At 34.6% G+C, this 21,788-nt stretch overlaps 3 protein-coding genes across 3 annotated transcripts; 2 read left to right on the top strand and 1 right to left on the bottom strand.

The window, feature by feature from the left end:
• Positions 1 to 876: 876 nt before the first annotated feature.
• On the top strand, positions 877 to 2,538 carry LOTGIDRAFT_105457 (hypothetical protein; the record flags this gene model as incomplete). Its single annotated transcript, XM_009059666.1, has 1 exon — positions 877 to 2,538. The coding sequence occupies one exon, from the start codon at positions 877 to 879 to the stop codon at positions 2,536 to 2,538; it is 1,662 nt and encodes a 553-aa protein (XP_009057914.1).
• Positions 2,539 to 3,041: 503 nt separating this feature from the next.
• LOTGIDRAFT_182505 (hypothetical protein) lies at positions 3,042 to 9,876 on the top strand. Its single transcript, XM_009059665.1, has 8 exons — positions 3,042 to 3,096; positions 4,831 to 4,936; positions 5,187 to 5,292; positions 5,679 to 5,793; positions 6,050 to 6,154; positions 6,659 to 6,800; positions 7,841 to 7,960; positions 8,628 to 9,876. Exons 1-8 carry the CDS (start codon positions 3,058 to 3,060, stop codon positions 9,044 to 9,046), a joined length of 1,152 nt encoding a protein of 383 aa, XP_009057913.1. The 5' UTR covers positions 3,042 to 3,057; the 3' UTR covers positions 9,047 to 9,876.
• A 2,902-nt stretch (positions 9,877 to 12,778) lies between these two features.
• On the bottom strand, positions 12,779 to 19,326 carry LOTGIDRAFT_105490 (hypothetical protein; the record flags this gene model as incomplete). The annotated part of the gene is made up of 10 exons (XM_009059664.1): positions 12,779 to 12,874; positions 13,302 to 13,434; positions 13,770 to 13,783; positions 14,208 to 14,295; positions 14,827 to 14,942; positions 15,134 to 15,203; positions 15,852 to 16,294; positions 17,065 to 17,139; positions 18,298 to 18,375; positions 19,150 to 19,326. Coding segments are annotated over 10 exons (1,290 nt in total), but the record flags the coding sequence as incomplete, so codon positions are not given.
• Positions 19,327 to 21,788: the final 2,462 nt, after the last annotated feature.

The raw sequence follows: 21,788 nt of genomic DNA, 5'->3' as shown, positions 1-21,788 counted from the left end.
CTTTATTTTCTCTTGAAATCAGTGTGAATGTATACGTGCCCATTCTGATTCCAATGGTTTTGTATCGAATCTAACTATAGGATCATATCACTGAGTTTCAATACAGTGTTGGGTGTTATAAAAGATGCTCTCCAATAGAAGCACTGGCCAAGTCACAAGAAGAGAACATACTTCTTTTACCTCAATTATCAGTTCTAAGCTGCGTGCAAAGAAAAATTACAACTATAATTCTGAAAAGACTGAAATGATAGAACGCTTACAAACAATCCCAAAAAATTGATTAAAACACATAATGTAATTATTTCAGAGTTAATGAAATGGGGTCCAATTTGCCATGTCCAAGTCTAACTCTATGGCTCAATGCTCATACATCTTCACAATGTCAAGCTATTACGAACTACGTCTTACTGACATTGTGAAAATGGGGCTCAAATAATTTCTAGGATTCCTAATCTAAAATATTTTACACCATTTTCCATACCTGCTATCCTTTTCCCGATTTCATATACGGGATGTTTTATTCGTTCCTTGATTTATTCCCCTTTTATCTTTCAGGAGGAGTCGACCATGAAACTATTGGTGGTACTGAGCTTGTTTATTCCATTACTGGCATTAGTGGAAAGTCATGAAATCGATTCTAGGTTCATCATGAGCAAAATATTTCCCAGGACTTACAATATAGGTCAATCCTTTTTGGATATCTATGAGGATTCGGTGACTTCTAAACATTCCGCCCTCTTTCGTATCAGCCAACAGAATAAAGAAGTGTTGAAAATAAATATCGGGCTCGTGAGTCAAATTTCAAAAGTAGAGAGACATAAAAACAATTATAGTTTGGAGGTTACTTTATTGAATGGCGATAGCTTTAATATAATTATGTATTCGAGAGGTGGACCAAATCCCCCGAGTACCTGTTACACAGTCTCAAAGACAACCTCGGAGCCAGACTGTATCGATATGGGCACAGCCTACTGGTACGGTGGATCCGAAATGAGGAAACAATATTGGCCAATTAACAAAGTTAACGTACCAATGAAGGCCTATGTCTCTCACGATACTATTCAAGACATGTTTGGGTCCGTTGTAGAGAGATATTTTCTTAGTTCTAACGGGACTGCTATTACAATGGACGAAGATCAACCGTTATTCGCAAGCATCAACGACAACAAAAACAACCAAATTTGCCTAAAGAGTCAAAACGTAAAACCATACGCTTATCCGATCTTTAAAAAGGTGTCCCTCACATATTCTGTTTGCTCTTCAACTGATATAAAGGCAATTCACGACGCCACCCGAAGCCAGTTCAAGAAACCGACGGGAATTCCCAACCCTGATTTATTCCGAAAACCAATCTGGTCCACTTGGGCTCAATACAAGGCAGACATCAACCAATCCATAGTCATTGATTTCTTGGATACCATCGAGAAAAACAACTTTACTATTGGACAGCTGGAGATTGATGACAACTGGACTCCCAAATATGGCGACCTGACTTTTAAAACTTCAACCTTTCCCAACGCTTCTATCATGATTGCCGAAATTCATTCCCGGAATTTACCTGTTACTTTATGGGTACATCCTTTCTTGAATAATGACTCTGAGGGATTTAAAACAGCCAAAGCCAAAGGGTACCTTGTAATGAATTGGTTAGGCACCAAACCAGCTCTGACCAACTGGTGGAATGGAAAAGACTCGGGAGTCGTCGATTTTACCAACCCAGCTGCAGCCAATTGGTATCTGGATGAGTTAAAGAAACTTCAAGCCATTGGCGTCGATTCTTTCAAATTTGATGCAGGGGAGACTACTTATCTACCAGTAACCCCCTACAGACTACATAATGGCGCCGGAAACCCCGATAGTTATACTGAAGCTTACGCTAGGACTGTTTCTAAAATTGATCTAAAGAACAGAATAGAGATTCGAACTGGTGTCCAGACTCAGGATCTGCCGGTGATGGTCAGACAGATAGATAAATATTCGACCTGGGGTTACGATGAGGGCTTCAAGACGATTCTAACAACGGCCTTGACCTTCAGTATATTCGGTTACCCGTTTGTCATGCCGGATTATATTGGTGGAAACGGATATAATGGAAATCTGCCTAGTTCTGAGCTCTACATCCGATGGGTTCAAGCCAATGCATTGATGCCAATAATGCAGTTTTCTTACACTCCTTGGTTTTTCAAAAACGAGACTGTTTCTAAAATTACCAGAGACATGATAGCTTTACACGAATCTTATGGCGATAAATTTGTCGCACTTGCTCGAAATTCCACAGTCACGGGTGATCCCATCATGCGACCTATGTGGTGGATCGCTCCGAATGATGAAGAAGCGCTGACTACTGATTCTCAATTCATGCTTGGTGACGATGTTTTGGTTGCTCCTGTGATGGACCAAGGCGTGACATCAAGACAGATTTATCTCCCCTCTGGCCAGTGGAAAGATGAACTGAACGGACAAGTTATCTCGGGACCTCGAACATTGGACTATCCTGTAAAATTAGAAGATTTGCCACGATTTACTAAAATTGATTAGGCCTAGTCATAAATATTAGGTCTACTTCCTATTTTATCATGCATACTGATGAACTCTGGATTGACAACTACGTAGCCCGTCGGCATAGTTATACCATGGGTCTTTAATAACTTTCTGAGATTTTTGCTTTCCTGTCATTGTGAAATTACCTTTTGTAATTAAAGCTATTTTGATTATTTTTTACAGATTATTTGTCTCCCCCTTTTGAAACAGAGAAAAGTATCACAAATAGTGTTTGTTTTAATCTTCGCCTTTTGGACGTGCCTAAAAATCTAAAAGTATTCAAAAGACCCATTTTTCCGATCTCTTATCTTTGTCTTTGTGGCATAATGTAATCGACATTCTTTAATATTTGTGTTTCATTGTCATTGTGATTCCTGGATATTTTTTTTGATATTTGCTTCTGTTTTGGTATCAACATGATAGCTTTAATTTTTGTAGTATGACGTCATAAAATTGGGGAATCCCTGGAAGTGGGTCAAGTTTTAAAACGAGGCCAGTCTAGGAAAGCCACGTAAGATGGCGGATCGAAAACGTAAACGAAAAGGAGAAGAAGAGGTAAAACATTTAACTTAACCATACTTTTCTGAAGAAACAAGATGTAACGTACCTCAATTGATTGTCCAAAGATTGATCCCAAATTTTAATCGTAGTAAAATTGATATTAGCCGTGAAACATGTTCAATATGGCGTATTATCAACTTTTTATTATTTATTTCTTTTTTTATTTATTTATCTAGTTCTACATCTAATAAATTTTGATTTACTAAGAAATTAAAAACATAATCTACTCAGATAAGGTTAAAAAAGAATGTTAAACTTTTATTATATTTGTCTTGCCTTGTTGCAATGCCTTGTTTCTGACATTTTATTACCTAACCTTAAGTTAAGAATCAAACAGCATAATACATAACTCCATAATAATTCATTACCGGTAGCTAACTACTAACTAGAGATCATAAAATTCCACCTCATCTCATTAAGGTGCAAAATTTAAAACTCCATTTATAAGAGTACCGATAGCCCAGTCAAGTATAGAACCGTGGGCCTGTAGACTCCATCATTTCATTTGTTTCCTGGCATTTACAGTGTAGAAAGCAGTCCGATGAAATATAGAATTTTTATTTCAGTTTTCTCAACTCAATCTTGAACTAAATTTTCTATTGGTTTATCCTCTTGTGCCAGATTTCATACTGTTCACTTCACTGTTCAGACAGTTGAATAGGCTTATTTTAGAACTTTGATAAATAATGTACTGGCATCCTAATTTCCTCTTTTGTTTTTCAAATTTTGTGCTGTTTTGACACAGATTCTGTGTCAAATTATGAAATGCACATTTTGTCTGTAACAGATGTAACTAACAAGCTTATTGATGTGTAAGTGGCCTATTTAACTCTATCCAACATATGGTATGGTTTTAAGGGATGATTGCCACTAGATTTTGTTCTGTGTGCACCTGACTGTAGGCTTACTGTTAATATTCAGCAACAAGCGGTTGTCTTTTCCTTTAGGAAAATCTGCCACAATGAAACTGGCTTTTGTCAAAGCTAAAGCCTACATACCTATAACTGTTATATAGAATAACAAAACTCTTTAGATATTCAATAGACCTTATGCAAGTGTCGGAGTAGTCGGACTGTAAGTTGAATCCAAAACGAGGTTCATAACTCAAACAAACACAGATAACAGTGTGACACTGGAGTAAAATTGAACCTCGCTTTCAGTGTCTCAATAACTAGATGTGAATAAGGTCTTTAGCTCTTAGTAATTTTGGTAATTAATAATTCTTAATTTCCAAGTATGTATGTCTGAAAATATTTGATTTTGTGAAGTTCCTCAAGTTCTCCAGCTAACTTTGAAGCATCCAAATCTATGAATCTATTCTTTCTATTTGATGACCCAATGCCTTTGAAACCATTCAGCTACTTTTCTAATTAATTACATCCTGGATCATAATTAATTAATAAGTTATGGCTTGTACAGAGTTTGTTTTTGAATGTCATTAGAATATATTTTCTTTGAATATATATTTACTATGTTACTCAATTTGAAATTGTCAGAGACCTATGAAAATTACATTAAGTTGTGTTATTTAAATTTTGAAAATGTCTATAATAACTAGATACAATGTGATTAATAGTATAATTAACTGACCAAATCTGACCAAATTTCATTTGAGTTCCCTGTCCTGATGTTTTTATGCACTGTGGCTCGTCAACTTAGATTCTAACCAATTTGTAAATCCAAGGAAACCCATCTTTAACAATAATATCCTTTCTGTATTTTTTTCAGGCAGTTGTTCCTACTAAAGAAGAATATGCTGTGGCAAAATTTCTACGTTTTAATGTACCTGTACGGGAAGGAAAACTGGTTGGTATGCCAGTCAAATGTTTTATTGGTAAGTAGGGGCATTTTTCTTCGTTATAAGAATTGATAACTGAAATTAGATCTTGCAGAAAAGTAGGATGTAAAACATCATTCATTTCATTTGAATTTTAATCCATGTGCAAGATGTGCTGCCATACATCTGTAAATATTTATAAACCTTTATCTTTAAGTTCAAAGTTGACAATTTGTGTAAAGATTACATTGATCTTAGCTTATTCTTTATAGAACTGCAACATTACAGTACTATTTTTTAATTTCAGCATCCAAAGCTGTTGATGCCTTGTTAGAATCAAAATGGTCTGCTAGTAAGGCAAAGAAAGATCCTCTGTTTACAACCAGAAAGTCATGTGAAGGCTATTGTCATAAGTAAGTATTAAATGTATATATTATTTAAAGTACCTTTAAGCTGATACTCAACGACCTTCACGGGCATGAAAATCTCATACAGAAACTCTTTCTAATGGATTGTTTCGTTTTTAACACTTTTAAAATAGCATAGAACATTTAATCCTCCAGTCAGCCAGGACCTCTTTTAAGGGGTATGACAATTGGGATATATAAATAATGTGAAGTTACCATTCAAATACCAGTATATATTTCTAATGTTTTACCAGAAATGATTCAACTTTAAGATTAGTTCTTAAATTTTGCTCCTTGTTTTAGCTTTGGTCTTTCCTTTGTGACCTCTGCCAGTGCTTTTATGAAACTATGTTCTCATCACCATCTTACACCATATCTCATATTTATTTCAGTTTATTATTAAAAGGGTTGTTCCATCGAGCAGAGAAAGTAGAGAGAAAAAAAGATCGAGATAAGTCTAAGAAGAAAAAGAAAGACATTGAAGAAGAAAGTGTTGATGAATCTAAGGTAGATAACCCAATTTTAGTAGTTGGCTTCCAATCTGAGAAATCAGTTGAGCTGTGATATGCTAAAGGTAGAACACATGCATGACTTGAGTAAGACAATTGGTAGGACAAACCACTTTTACAACTGTTAAAGTGGTGCATCATGTGATGTGCAAACCACCTCTATAACAACATGGCCGATCTCTCCTATCGTGAATTTAGCACTGAGCTACTGTGTTTGATACTAATATCTGGTATTAACTATTCTTCTTTTCCAGAAATCAAAGAAAGGAAAGAAAGATACTGATACAGAGAAAGATAAGATAGAGGAAGTAGACAAAAAAGATGATGACAAGAAAGAAGAAAAAAAGGAAGAGAAAAAGGTAAAAAAAAAAACATTCTGATTTTGTTTTTTTTTGAATGACCTAGAACCATGCTCCTCCCCAAGGGAGGAATTGTTGGACCGCAAGGTGATCTACGACTGAAATTGGCGTCATTGATGTCTCTCTTTAGTGGAGGAATGATCTCACTGGATGGAGGGATGGTCATGAAAAATCATGAAACCTTTAGGTCTGAATTTTATTCAAGGGAAAAAAATGTTGAAATAAAGTGTTTCCTTTGAATTAAATATACCCCAAAACACTATGATAAGCCTTATAGATTCTTTGAAAGGGAAAAAGAGTTGAGAAACCCAGTCGGAGGTTCTCAAGGAGAGTGCAAATGCTTTGCTGAAGACATTGAATATTGTATTGAAAATATACTGCATTTGTAATTAGTTAGTTACTTTCTCATTTTTCTTATTAAAGTTAAAGTACATTAATACTTTAAGCCCTATCTTAACTTCACATTTTTATTTGTAAAAATTCCAGTCATGTTTTAAATTGAAGGATGAAGAGAAAAAGAAGAAAGAAAAGAAAGTGAAATTAAACATGCATGATGATCAGAAGTTTGTAGATGCAGACGACCAGTTTTATGTGTGGATTTATGATCCAGTTCCTTTTAAAACATTTCTCATTGGTTTATTAATGGGTAAGTCTTCACCATGCCTTGTTCTGATAATTTGGAAGAGCTCTGGACCCCGTTTCTCAAAATATCGTAGATTAACGTACATACGTAAACGTTATAGATTAATGCTTTGATATAGTCAAAAATAATTTAACATGCAAGTTTATTCGCACAAGTTTTTGAAAAACGGACCCTTGACACATTAAGCAGCATGTAGTTCATGAAGAACCAATTACCTATCAGTGCATCATGTCCAAACCACGCCCCCATTCGTCATAATTCCTTGAGACATTGGTAGTACGAGGGAGAGAAGAAATTACGTATTCATAGCTAAATATTGTCCAATCAAAATTGGCCCTGAAATCTTTCTAGTGAAATGAGAGCCAATCAAATCGGTCTAAATGCTTTGTTCGCAAATGTAAACAAAATAAAAGCAGTGTGAAAGATTGTGGGCAAACAATTAAAGGTGACAGAAAATCAAAAATCATATAGTGTTTTGTTTACTTCACCTGCGACCTTTCTTCATTTCTGTTCTACCTTAATAAATATAAATAGAACCAGTCTCAATTCCACGCCCACAAAACGAAGTGTAGTGGGCTTGGTTTGAAAAAAGTTCATTAGAACCTGTCAAAACCCATAGTACTTTGTTTTTTCAGTGTTTGGGACTATAGCCCTGTATGTTATAATGTATTATTTTGTTATTTCAGTGTTTGGGACTATAGCCCTGTATGTTATAATGTATTATTTTGTTATTTCAGTGTTTGAGGCTATAGCTCTGTATGTTATAATGTATTATTTTGTTATTTCAGTGTTTTGGACTTTAGCTCTGTATGTTATACTGTATTATTTTGTTATTTCAGTGTTTGGGACTATAGCCCTGTATGTTATAATGTATTATTTTGTTATTTCAGTGTTTGGGACTATAGCTCTGTATGTTATAATGTATTATTTTGTTATTTCAGTGTTTGGGACTATAGCCCTGTATGTTATAATGTATTATTTTGTTATTTCAGTGTTTGGGACTACAGCTCTGTATGTTATAATGTATTATTTTGTTATTTCAGTGTTTGGGGCTATAGCTCTTTGTATGTTTCCACTGTGGCCAGAGTTTGTAAGAGTGGGTGTGTATTATATTAGTTTAGCTGCTGCTGGTTTTGTTGGGTTAATTCTTGGTTTAGCTGTTGGTAAGTAAAAAATTTCTCTTTGCTTGATTTCACTGATCCAGTATTACTAACCTGACAGTGGTCCACTGATGTCTGCTTATTGGAATGATGTTCCGATTATTATATGAAATTAATTTATAAATCCTTTAATTGTGTACATTTGGCATGTTTACATGTGGTGTGTTTCAATTATCGAATATGACTCTCGGGATATTAAGATTAATCGATGATTATTTTCCTATGATTGTCCATCAATAGCTTATAGAAACAACTGACACCACAAAATTAAGTTAACATCTGCCTCCAGTTGACTGATATTGCATAGTGGTCCACTGATAATGTCTGCTTATAGAAACACCTGATGATACATGACCAGTGTACTGCTATTGGGTGACTTCAAAGTTGGTGTCAACACCTGACATGGTGTTGTTGTTTTTGGACACCAACACTGACACCTAACACTAACACCAATTGTGAAGTCACTTTTGGGGGTAGCTTAAGGATAGAACTAGGAAAAAATTCCTGGTAATTTGGCACATACTCTCTCTAACATTGGTACCCACACTTGACATTCAGTTCTAAAAGCATAAGATGAGCTGTAATTGCATTTCAGAATCAATTGTTTCCAGTAAATTTAGTTATCATGTTAAAATGATATTTTATCAATATATAATATTTATCATTTCAGTTCGTCTTATTTTATTCTGTATAATTTGGTGTGTTACATTCGGAAAACATCATTTCTGGTTTTTACCCAATTTAACAGAGGATGTGGGAATTATAGAATCATTTCAACCTTTATATAAACACGATGTTGTTGTAAAAGATAAAAAAGACGACACGAAATCAAGGACTAAAAAAGATAAAACATCAAAATCCTCGAATAACGAGGATCAGACGGCCGAGGAAGGAAGTGACAAGAGTGAGCAAGATGAGTTCGAAATTGTAGAAAAAACAGATCTCGATGATGAAATGCAACTGGATGAAACTGATGAACCAATCGGAGAGGATGAATTAACAGATGAACAGATTGATGAAACGGATGAACAAAATGATTCGGAACAGGTTGAAGAAGATTCAGAGACCAAGAAAGATAAATATAATTGAATGGGTTGGGAATAAAAACAGTTATGATATTTTAATCTTTTTGTCTATTAGACAATTTTTTTTTCTTATGGGACGAAAAGGAATTATTTTTTCAATTGGATGGGACAACTTAACAACAAAATTATTTTTCATTTTTAACAATCAGGTCATACAGGCTGGAGCCAATAAATACCAATAGTTGTCAATGTTCATTATTCTAGTCAAACATTAACAGGAATTAGACTTCATCAAAGATTCTTTCTAAGGGCCGGGATATATGTGACAGGCAAGGTGATTGTCCCTGTTTGTCGGATATCTCAGGTCTGAAGTCAATTTCTATGGATTTACCAGGCAATTATAAGGAAAGCGGACTAGACCTGGAAGCTGGGCATTCAGCACCAGCCTGGTATTCATATAAGCCACATCACACGTGTGCAGTATACTTTATTACCCAACGTGGCAAACTTAACAATACTTCCTCGGTCCATATGAAAAGACAAATATTTCAACCGAAGTAACCAAGCCTGTCCTGTCTTGCCCGTTAATTACAACCAGGCCCTAAAGCTATATCATCTTTGCAGCCCTGCAAATGGTGTTCCTCTCATAAATGCATTAATGTTGCGATATCAAATAATTGTGGTCTATAACAAATCTACACAGTAGGACTCTGTAATGCCATACTGTGATCAAGATTGTTCTATAGACCAATCAATTTAGATATCCTTTGTTGTCCTAATAGTTATGTAAACAAAAGTCAAAAATTCAGCAAAAACCAAATTGAAATGAAATTATGTTAAAAATCTTAACTGTTGTCATCTTGTCAAAAATTAAATTTATTGTTTCAAATAGTTAACTTGTACTTTACTCTTATTGGTGCCTTTGGAAACAGAGCAATTACCCTGTCACATGGATCATACATAACCTTTGTGAAGATCAGCTCAAATGAATTGGACCCCTTGGCTGAGTTTAAGATGTTTTAAAACTTTTTGTGCATTGGGGAAACTTAATAGTGTCGATTTGTACCATTTTTCACGTCAGTTGGTCTTGCAATTTCACTCAAAACTAGGCATCAGAAAGGCCTTTTGATATATAAGCATCTTTAGTGATAATGACATCATATATATGGTTAAAGAGACAGATGCGTCATTTTGGGGGGTGATTTGAGTCTTGAATAAATGTAAATGTCTTCAGAAGTACTAGAAATATAAGAAAATCGCATAATTCCTTCAAAAATATCTGAAACTAGGAATTTCTTTTCCTATTTCTATAGATGTCTTTTCTTTTTTAACAGCATCTCAAGAAAAGACGACTCTTCCTTTAACTTTCAACCTCAGATAATTCTGAGACAGATGGATTTGAAGGCTCAAAATTCAACGATGAGCTGTGAACACTTTTACTGATTGGCTTAGCTAAAAAATTTCCATTTACGATACTAAGGTACGATTGGTAAAAAAAAAGGTGCATCTGTCTCTTTGTATTTCTGCGATTACAGGAACCATACACATCTTGACAGAAAATTGGAATGATGAAAACATCTTAACAACCCCTTTCTATTCTCAAGTTTAAACTAATAAACTTGATGGGTGTCCTCAGGCTGTTTCCTCCGAGCATGAGCATTGTCCTCTTTAGATCTAAAGTGGAAGAGTTGATGTAATCTAGTTTCAAACCAGGATGAGAGCACACAAAGTTATATTTCAGGACACACAGTGTTCAAAGGTTTAAAGGTTAAATCATAAGAATGTGAATTGTTTCCGAGACATCAATATTGACAAAGAAAACAAAAACATTTTTTACAGAAAAAAATATTTTGACTAGAAAAATAACTGAGCACTACATCAAATTAAATAATTATACAAAATAATATCTGAACATAACAAAAAAAAATATCAAATTTATAATTTTACAAATTCAAACTTTGAACTCTGAAGAAAAATTATCAAAAATTAACTTTAATCAAATGTGGTAATTCAAGGTAGCTAATGATTCTACAACCTTGTATGTTTCTAGAATCTGATTGGTCAATAATATTGCTAACATTAACCAATCGTATGATTAAAAACTTATGTTTCAGATAACAGGAACTGAACATTGCAAATATTGGTAAACAGAATTTTAGTGAGGCAAATTGAACACAACCACGAATGTACACTACATGTAAATGTTTGTCACAACACAATTGTTTGAAAGTCAAATCACAGGATTAACTAGTCTTAAAAGCAGCTCTTCTCTTCCATAACAAGTTACCTCCTAATAGTTTCAGTTTCTCATTGATTTGATTTTTACAACAGATAACATCCTTCTTTCTTCTCACGTTCACTCTTATCACTTTTGATTGACATTTCATTTGACTCCTCCCCTACACTGGATACCGAGGATTTGGCACGGCTTTCCCCTGTATCTACACAACTAGCATATTCTGGCATTTTGATATGAACAAAGCTATCATTTCTATTTCTGTTCAATTCTAAACGTTTTTTGTCAGATTTATCTTCTATGGACGGATTACCTTCTGCATCTTTGGAAGCTTCATTGCATTTTGCACCTTTTTCTACATTGGAAGCTGCCACATCGTTGGAAGAATCTTTGCTTTCAGCATCTTCTTGTGGATTGTCACCATATTTGTTTCCACTCTCTACTCTTAGCTGAAGATGGAGAGATACCTTTCATTGAATCATTGATGTCTGCATCTATTTGAGATTTGCCACCATCTTTGTTTTCTATTTTTGCCATTGCTTGTGACTCTTCTGAAATTGAAAATGCTGGTTGGAAAGATTCAGCAAGATTTAAAGTCTTGGCAAGTGACTTTGGACGAACATCTTTGTGTGGGCTTGCAGCTTCTGAGGGAGTTGGAGGAGGAAGGGGTATTTCAGAAGGTGTTGGCGGGGGAAGAGGAATTTCTGATGGTGTTCTTGGTGGGAGTGGAATGTCATAAGGAGATTTTTGGAGATCAAATTGAGATTCTTGATAGCCATTTTGATTGTGGCAGCCATGAGATTCGTTTGGTCCAACACCAGTATCAACCTTCGGAATGTCTGATGCTGCTTGGACTCCACTTTCCGTGGAAACATTTTTAGAGTCTGTCCCTTTGGAAGCAACTTGGATGGACGGTGTTTCAGTGTCAACAGAAATGTTTCTAGTTGTAGTGGCTTGAGATCCCGTTTCAGCTGTGGTCTTGTTTGTTTCTGTGGATTGACTTCGGAGATCAGAGAGAGTTGGATTGGTCCCGCTGGATTGTGACCTAGTTTTGATGTTAACCTGAGCCACCTCTTCTTGTTCAGCTTGGATTCCAGAATCGGTTGTAGAGGAATGCTTTTCTATTTGTGAACCAGTTTCAGCTGTGGTTAAACTGGTTTCGGTTGTTTGAGATCTTGTTTCAGTATATTTTGGAATGATGCCTTCAGCAACCGAAGTATTTTCATCTTCAGCTTTTCCTGTGGTCTGGGCTTCTGATTCTGATTTTTCAATTTTGGCACGTTTTCTTGGAGAACCAGTTTCATGGGTTTGTGCTGAAGATTCTGATGAAGCTATATTGGTACCAGAAATTTGGGAACTACATTCATTGGTGGAAGGCTTTGAACTGGTAGTTTGTGAAGTGTTTTCTTTATTCTTCATGGCATTTCCTCCACCTCCAGTCAGCTTCTTTAAATCTTCAAGATATTTTCGTCGTGATTCTGACTGAGCCTCGGCCATGTCCTTACGCTTTCGTGAAATTTCTTCTGGGGTTTCAGGAGGAAGTTTTTCTGGGATATCCTCGTCAGTTCGATGCAGTACGTACACAGCGGTATCTATTCCACCCATATTGATAGCCAGAACTTTTCTTCTTTGCCATAAAATGGATTCCTGGATCAGCTGAAAAAAATGAAAAGTAGCAAATAAAGTGCTGCAGACCACAATTTGGGATCTTATTAAATATAAAACTGTGCATCAATATATTAATCTCAAAAGATTAGTAGGAGTCACATTTTCTCAGGCAGAAAAGGGACGAATTTTTTTTTGAACATATTGCTTATCTAGAAATATCTCCACTTGCACTGTTTCAGCATCAAAAACCTTTTCAGAGAATGAAAGCAAGAATTTGAGAACTTGAAAAATGAAAATGAAAATTGGCAATACTATGCAATGTACAGTGATAGAAACTTTGTTAGGATCTTATTGTGTACATCACATAACACATGAGTCAGTTTTCGACGCTTACTGCTATGAACATGTAAAACACAGGGGCTCAGTTTATTGTCCTTTACTAGAAACTTCTCCATGAAATACAAAAACCACAAACCAATATTACCTTTGTCATACAGCGTTTGTCTTCAGTTATAAAACAAGCACGTCCAGTTTTCTTACGAGTGACTCTAGCAAGTTCTTCTAATACCAGGGGATATAACTTCTGATTATTCATCTTGTTACCAAACCTTTAATACAGACCAAAAAAGGATTCTATATTCAATTAATGATATAGTTGAACAAAGACACTTTTCCACATCCAAAGATGATTAAACACATTAACTAAGGCAGTTAATATCTTTTAGAGGAAGAAAAATTATAAAAATTCAAGATACAAGACAGAGTCCTCTGTATCTCTGGCTCTACCATTATTAATAAACATAAACCACATTGAAGTACAATCTTCACTTTAAAAGCTTCATTTTTCCTCCCTTAGCCATGATTTTTGACCCAAATATTTGATTATAATATCCAATAATATTAACTGAACGGGTGAAAATATGAAAAATAAATAAATACTCACTTTCTTCCAAATGGCTGAAAAGGAAATTAAATATGGTTGCACAATAGAAATAATCAATTTGTACTAACTCAGAATGGTGTTATATATTGTTCCAAAATAAACTACACAAGGAGAACACAATTATTTTCCAAGACAGCATAGCTATTATCTTTTCTTTTCTTGAAATTAGAACTATTTAATAACACACCAAGTCTGCAGAAAATAGTAACTAGGTATGAGATTAGATGCTGTCAATTATAACATCCTGTCACATGTATCTAGCACATCAGAAGGACCAGATTGAAAGACTTGATAATGTCAAATTTCAGATATTTTGGGTTGTATCATGGACATCATAAGGACCATATTGAAAGACTATATACCACCTATATCATTAGGCCTGTATAGGAAGGGCAAGATAATAGAATTATGAGACGTAAATGAAAGAGTTATACTTACTAGATCAGTAATAAAGACATCCACACAACCATCACGTAATGGCAGCCGTGTTGCATCCCACTGGTAGATATCTAGGTCTACTAATCGTCTGAAATACATTTAATATTCATACATTTTTAAGATATCTTTCCTTAATATCACTCTTTACATTTTTTATTGTTTTGCTAGTGAAAAGGACACATAAACATTAGACGATTTGCCATGCCATTGCCTTTTTTAATTTTCAACTGTTCACTGTTCAATGAACTTTAATGTGCTAAAGGTCTAGGTTTATTGACGATCCAAACACTAATTGTTTTTTCAATGTTATTCCAACCTACATCCATGTATTAACAGATTAACAACTCTTAAGGTGTTATGCCCAAGTATGTGTATAAGCACTTAGTTAGCAAAGCCACTGCGGGTCATTTGTGTAAACATTGTATGTAGAATTTAAATAAAGAAGCACCAATTATCGTATTGTTGTAGAAGGCAATAAAGGATTAAATAAATGTACCGTAAAAGGTTGACTGTTTACAGCCACATCTAATAAAATAGATAAATTCTGATTCAACCCTTATCATTGATGATATAAAACTGATGAATCTTATAACTTATAAGAAATAGACTTTGTTCTCACCTATTATTAGATTTTTTCTTCTCATTCAATGTAACCAGGTTGTCTTGAGTTTTCTCAATAGCTTTACCATATATCTCACCACACATATGTATAGCTCTTGGCCATGATACACTAGCCTGAAAAATATGTGAAGTTTATTTTAATATACTACTGTTCTGTGCTGTATGTTCTATCCAAAAAAAGTTCAGACTTTGATTCAGGCTTTTCTGAAACTTTGGAAGGATCTTCACGCTTCGATTCAGGTTTTTGAATGAATGGAAAAGGAATGAAATTTTGCATTTTGTTGAGTGGTTCATTGGAGACTCACCGATATTGGTATACTACCACTACCACACATTGGATCACATACAACATCTCCACACTTAATCTCACATAGTCTACAAATAGATCAAATACAAATAGGTCAAAACTTATATTAGGAGCACATATAACAAAACAAAAGACAATATTGTGGAATATAACACACTTTTTTGATAAGTGTGTTATATTCCATAATATTGTCTTGTGTTTTGTTATATGTGCTCCTCGCTTCTATATGTTGTTCAAATCTTATATTAGGAGATAAGACAGCAGTGACAACAAACCTCTTCTTCCGTTCTATCAAAATGGAAGTTGTGAGAACAAGTAAAGATTTAATCAATATGACAAACTTTTGATAACTTAGTAAGTATTCAGACTAATGTTATGTATCGTCTGTTTAATTGACTTATTATAGAGATCATATCAGATCATAGATGGCAGTGTAGTATCTTGCATCTAGATCTGCATTTCAATTAGATTGCAATAATACCCAAATGAAATGCAATGAATGGAGTTTTACGTCCTACTTTTCTGCACCATGTGGGCTTATGAAGATGGGCAACGCCATGCTGGGTGCAATGAGGGAAATTTTGCCAGGACAGCGGCATTAGCCTGCTCTTTTTCGATTTCCAACTGTCGAGGGATCTTTAACGTGCACAGCCTGTAGCGCATGGGGTGCAATTTTACCCAAGATGCGAAAGTTAATTAAAATTCTGATGACATACCTTAACATATTATAGGCTATGGTAGGTCTGAGAGTTGTCATACCAAAATTAGTCAATAGACGTTTATGTAGACTTTCTTTCGTCAGTCCAATACACACAGTTACATCATCCCAATCTATATTCAATATCACTTCAATATCAAACTTGGTTAGATCGACATTCCAACCAAAATAGGTGTATATAGCTCCACCAAAATTAGCCCCCATATTAGTCGAATCAAACTTATGGCATTCTCCAACTCGATGGCATGTCACACGGAATTTAGGTTTAGTCGAATCATGTTCATATTTCGCTTGAAGCTTCTCTGAAATTTTGGCAGAATCTTCAGACTTTGATTCTGGTTCATGAGTTTTTTCTGGGCTGGAAAGATCTGATTCTGCTTTGAGGGGCTTACTCATGTTTTCTGTTACCACAACTCGTTCACTTTCTGGTATTTCATCTATCTCTTGATTGACTTGATCTTCTGGGAGATCTTCAGCATTTAACACTTCCCCTCCATCAGTTGCGTCTGTTTTCTTGGACCCAGTGGCACCAGCCCCTTCTAGAGCAGCATCTTTGGTAAGTGATGTTTCAGAATGGCTCTCCTTCTCTGACCCAGATTCCAGCACTGGTGTATCACTTTCGTCTCTTGGACTGTCAGATTTTTCTGTAGTCTCTTTCTGTCTTGAATCTTTTCCATCCGAGACATTTTCTAAAAACAAAAGTTTCATTGGACATGTTTCTTTTTTAACATTTTTTCAGCCCATTTGATGTGAAAGACAGATAAAAAATTCAAAGAAACTAGCTCATTTGTCTATGAATTGCTAAAGCAATCAGGAATCATGAACTTAGTCTTTGAAGAAAAAAACTGTTCATGTTATCTACATTGCTGCGTAACTTTTTGTTTCACGCATTGTTTGGTAACAAATGTCTATTAACCAGTTAAAAGTGAACAATCAAAATCCATTCTAAGTCTCCTAGTTTTTATGTTATAATTTCAAAACTAATTTTGCTCACATTTCTGTATGTGAAAATGGGACCTAGCCAGTTCATAGCTTCACCAACCTTTATTTTCCTTGTTCTTCTTTTTATCTTTTCCTCTTCCTCCTTTCTTCTTTGACTTTTTCTCTTTGGATTTTTTCTGCAAAGTTTCTTTGTCTTTTGTAGCTGATGTTCCAATATTACCAGAGGCGTTTGCATGTGAAGCATCTATTGGATGGTCAAAGTTAAAAACCTTATTCCATACTTCTATACCATGCTGCCAATCTATGTCTTTTACTAGTTCTCTTACCCTCTGTAGACTTTCAGCCTGTAATTTCAATGATATGGGAGATAACCCTTCATTAACTCTAAACAATTCAGACTACAACTAATGTGAAAGAAAACTATGCATACAATCCTTGAATGACATTTAGGAGAAGATAAAACATTATATAAATAAACTACTATTATGGATATACTACTCCTCTTTAATTTAGGCAACGTTTCAATTCTTTCCATTCGTATACATTGCTTGAAAAAGATTCCTGTATGCGAATTGAAACGTTACCTAAATTAAAGATCCATAATAGTAGTTTATTATATAACTATGCATACATATAAAATTTTCTATCAATACTAGGAAGTAGGAAATCATTCTGTTACTATATAGTATCCACTGGAAAAGTTTTACATCTTACTGTACTGTATTAATAGTCTGCAGGTATATTAAACAACACAGATAAAAACAGTGTATAAATAAAGATAGCTCCGAACAGTTCCTAATTTCCTATGATTAAGTTACTGGCTGCAATGTTGTATCATAATGGAGGCAATGCTTCACTTTTGAAATGACTACCAAACTTTAGGTGAGTCTCTTTTCCAATTATGTACTTTAAATCCACCAAGACCCCTCTCCATCATTTTAACTCAGAAAGTGCTACAGCCCCTTATGCTGTTTAACCATGTATGGTCTTTAGCACTTGTAAGGGGTTTTAGTTCAATCCTTAGAATGCCTACGATATTGGAAACAGTATACTACTCATTCGTCATACTCCCTCAAGACAGTAGTAATACAAGTGTGAAAAATTACGTACTCATAGCTAAATTCATGAGCATTGCCCAATCAAAATTGGTCACTGCTGTCTTGCTAGTAAAATTCCACCAATCAGAAAAAATCACTCATTATGACACTATGTTTGGGAACGTAAACAAAACGAAAGCAGCGTGCAAGTCATTAAATGTTCTGATTTGAATAAAATTTTCAAATTAGAATTGAATCAGAGAGAAAAAAAACCTTCCTTTGGAATATAAACTTGGAAAGATAGTGTTCTTATATCATTAAACGGAAGGTATTGTTGTGTATTGACCTCATATCAGTTCTATTGATCTATTGACGAAGTGTAGAGGGCTGAGTTTAATATGAGTTAATAAGCTCTCCCATCCTAGAGTTTAGTATCTTTCCATAATAAATCCAACCGGTTCTTACCTGATCTTTAGGAAACTCAAATCCTCTGATATGTTTTATAACAACTCTACAATTATCAATAGTTCCTAACTTTAATATCTGAAATTAAGAAAGTTGAAAAAACTAATGGATTTCTATTTGGCAAAACATAAAATGGAGTAAAAACTACTAGTATGCCATATGAATAAATAGGGTCAAAATCTGGAATAGAAGAAGGCTTCTAAACACAAAAATCATTCATTAATCACTGAGAATAAGAATCTTATGAAAATGTAAGAAACTCTCCAATTGGCAATGAAAAAGTGTGAAACACAAGAAAAAAGAAGCAACTAGCAAGCAGCACAAAACTCTGCAATCGGTAGAACAAAGCAAAATCAAAGATAAAGATAAGATGAAGAAGCCTCAGCAGACACTGAGAGTACACACAGGTCAATCAGTGATAATGTTCACAGCTCAAGATTGAAATTTGAGCATTCAAATTGATATGTGTTATGAAATATCTGCATTGGAACATTAAAATGACAACTCGTCATTTCATCATACACTGTGATATATAGAAAATACATACATAGAAATAGTGAGTAAAATTCCTAGATTTAGATATTTTTGAAGGAATTATGCGATTTTGGTACATTTCTAGTGCATCCAACCAAAGACTATTTAGTATTTACATATTTTCAAGACTAAAATCAACCCCCCAAAATGGCGTACCTGTCCCTTTAAAGTCCTTGAACCTAATGTATCATTGACCCATAAAATAAATCAGACTGGCGCCTAAACACACATGAATTCAGTGAAAATAAAAATCTTCACAATTTCAATTTGATTTTGATGGATGGCCTTGACCTTCAATATCATTTACTGAAGACTTACTCTTGGTACTTGAGAAATAGGCGTTCTGATGGTTATTTTCCCTCGCGATGACCTGACATCAAATCCTAGCTTTTCTATAACCTCTTCTCTTGCAGTTTGCTCAAATCCAGTCGCTACAGTGGCTTCAATGTCACAAAATATGACGTCTTCTTCCACGTTTTGACTGGGCGCCGCCATCTTGAAATGTGAGTTATCTGCGTGCAGGTCATGTGACATGATGGATGGTTAGCAATAAGAACTTCCAGGTTGAAGTTAGTAAAGGGCGAACACATTCTATCTTATGTGGATATTTCGATCGGATTCACTTTATTATTGTGAATGGGAAGTTTTTAAACAGTCATCAATGTAGTAATAAGAGATTGGAGGCGGGCACCTGTTGTAAACTGTGTCACGAGGAGATGAATATAACGGTATTTACCGGGCAATATCAGTATGGGGCAGTTGTAATGCACTGTCAGTGTCAGTGAGGAAAATGAGGGTAACCCTGAGAAAGGTAGCTTACTCAATTTTGAGTGTATATTGTGTGATAACGTGTTATACGGGATATCTTTTGATAACTAAAAAGAAATATGAAAATAATAATGAGAAAGAAAGGATTATTATTGAAAAGTTAAGAAGTTTGACAGGTAAGTGTCATTTGTCACTGTTGTCACTGTTATATGTCATCACTGCCATTTCGAGTTTCAGCTTTAATTACTTAGTATCATTAACTACATGTCATTAAAATTTAAAAGGAAACAGTATTTGTCATGCAAACCATTAAACCAGAATTTATACTCAAAATACAATATATCACTTTACAATCAAGCTGTTGTTAGAATTTACATGACAATATTGAAAAGATACCTATTTCATCTTTGGATCTTGTTTTAATTCTTTTCATGAGAAAAAACTTGTTCATGGTTTTAATAAATCACGATAAATCTGATTTAGAAATTAAGGTTTATATAGGTGACGTAACAATAGGCCAATACAAATTGATACCATGACTAGTACATACAGTAAAATACCACTACTTATCTATAAAGACTTCTTTTTATTTTAAAATTGTGGAAATATATATCCTGTCTCTGAGCTATGGGCTCAATTTAGTATAAAGCAAACTGTTGCAGTTTTATACAGATAGCGTATCATTCCCTTTAATAGACTCACTACAATATAACTTCAATACTTTACATCAGTATGTACCAATATACAGCACTGTAATACATTAGTTGACAATAGGGCAGCTTAACTTTCATAAGTGGTAACTTTCACATCTTTAAGGTTATATATTAGATATATATTTTACACTTAAATTTCATAAACCTAACAATTACCTAGCACATGTTTTCTTTCAGAATAAAACTCAATACATATACTGGTATATTTCAGGTCTGCTCTATATTAATACAGGCCAGAAATCAAAAAAATATTAACAAGCTGTGTAAAAACCTTGTAGGACCTATAAGCAGACTAGCTAACATACCCAGGTGTGAATTGTAATACAATTTTTTATGTCCGTTTTATTTGAGAATAATTCTGATTTTATGAACAATTCTTTCCCCTGACTGCTTCATTGTCAATTATAGTCATTAGATATTAACACAGGTGTGAGTTTTATTTATCTGTCTTAAATGAATTTTGACGCCATGGCCTGTGTTTTCGATAATCATATTTGTTTGAAGTTAAATATCGTCAACTACAGTTAGTCCAGGTGTAAATGTTTTAAACGAATTTTGATACCATGGCTGGTGTTTTTGATAGTATTTTTGTTTTTAACTCACTATCATCAACTGTCAGACTATATATCAATCCAGGTGTGAATTATTTTTTGTGTGATAAGTGGATTATATCTCATCAAACCACAGCATCTCACCTGTAGTAAAAGAGCCTGTCCCACAGAGAAACTGATGTGTTTCATTTTGGTATATCCACAAGTTACACACCATATTTGTTTTAAAAGTGTCTCAAATTGAAAAGTCAAGCGTGATTGGATATGAAATAGTGAGGAACATGTCTTAGTTGTCTAATAAAGAGGTTGGAGAAAAAAATGGACAATAAACACTGGCCTTTTGCATCAGGAATTATTTTTCCTGGCAAAGAAAATTAGTTTCCGCAGCTCTGTATCACCTATACATGACAACAGAAGCCAAACTTGTTATGTACTGTGCAATCCTATTCCTTATGAAGAATAAGAAATTTTCTCTTATAAAAGACTCCCAAAAAATATGACGGCGAGAGATCAATTCTCCCTAATTTCCAAGTCAGAAATAAACCATGTGGTAGGCCTCCTTTAAACCATTATCTCGCCTGCGCTAAAGATACTGTTACTAAAACCCTAAACCCTGTTAAATTTCACAGGTTATATTACAGGGGTCAGCTTTAAACCTTTTATATACTGATAGAGCAGATAGAACCCTTTCTGCACTGATAGAGCTGAGAGAAATATCAAATACATTCTAATACTAATAGAGCAGTTTAAAGTTTTAGAAGAACCAATGGAGTATATAGACACAGCTTTATGGAACAACATTCACTGGTTAAAGTTGTTCCATAAAGCTGTATACTCACAATTGCTAAATGCCATTCAAAGACTTTATTCGTAACCAATGGAGTAGTTAAAGAAACCTAATGAAGCCCAACACCAAGAATTTTTT

Source organism: Lottia gigantea, assembly GCF_000327385.1.
Source record: "Lottia gigantea unplaced genomic scaffold LOTGIsca_4, whole genome shotgun sequence".
Taxonomy (NCBI): domain Eukaryota; kingdom Metazoa; phylum Mollusca; class Gastropoda; family Lottiidae; genus Lottia; species Lottia gigantea.
This window is presented reverse-complemented; position numbering and strand designations above follow the sequence as displayed.

Excerpts from the sequence above, each read along its gene's own strand:
- LOTGIDRAFT_182505 (XM_009059665.1), top strand. The coding sequence starts at position 3,058 with ATGGCGGATCGAAAACGTAAACGAAAAGGAGAAGAAGAG. Across the intron at positions 5,794-6,049 it reads AAAGTGTTGATGAATCTAAG|AAATCAAAGAAAGGAAAGAA; the intron begins GTAGATAACCCA and ends CTTCTTTTCCAG. Across the intron at positions 6,155-6,658 it reads AAAAAAAGGAAGAGAAAAAG|GATGAAGAGAAAAAGAAGAA; the intron begins GTAAAAAAAAAA and ends TTTAAATTGAAG.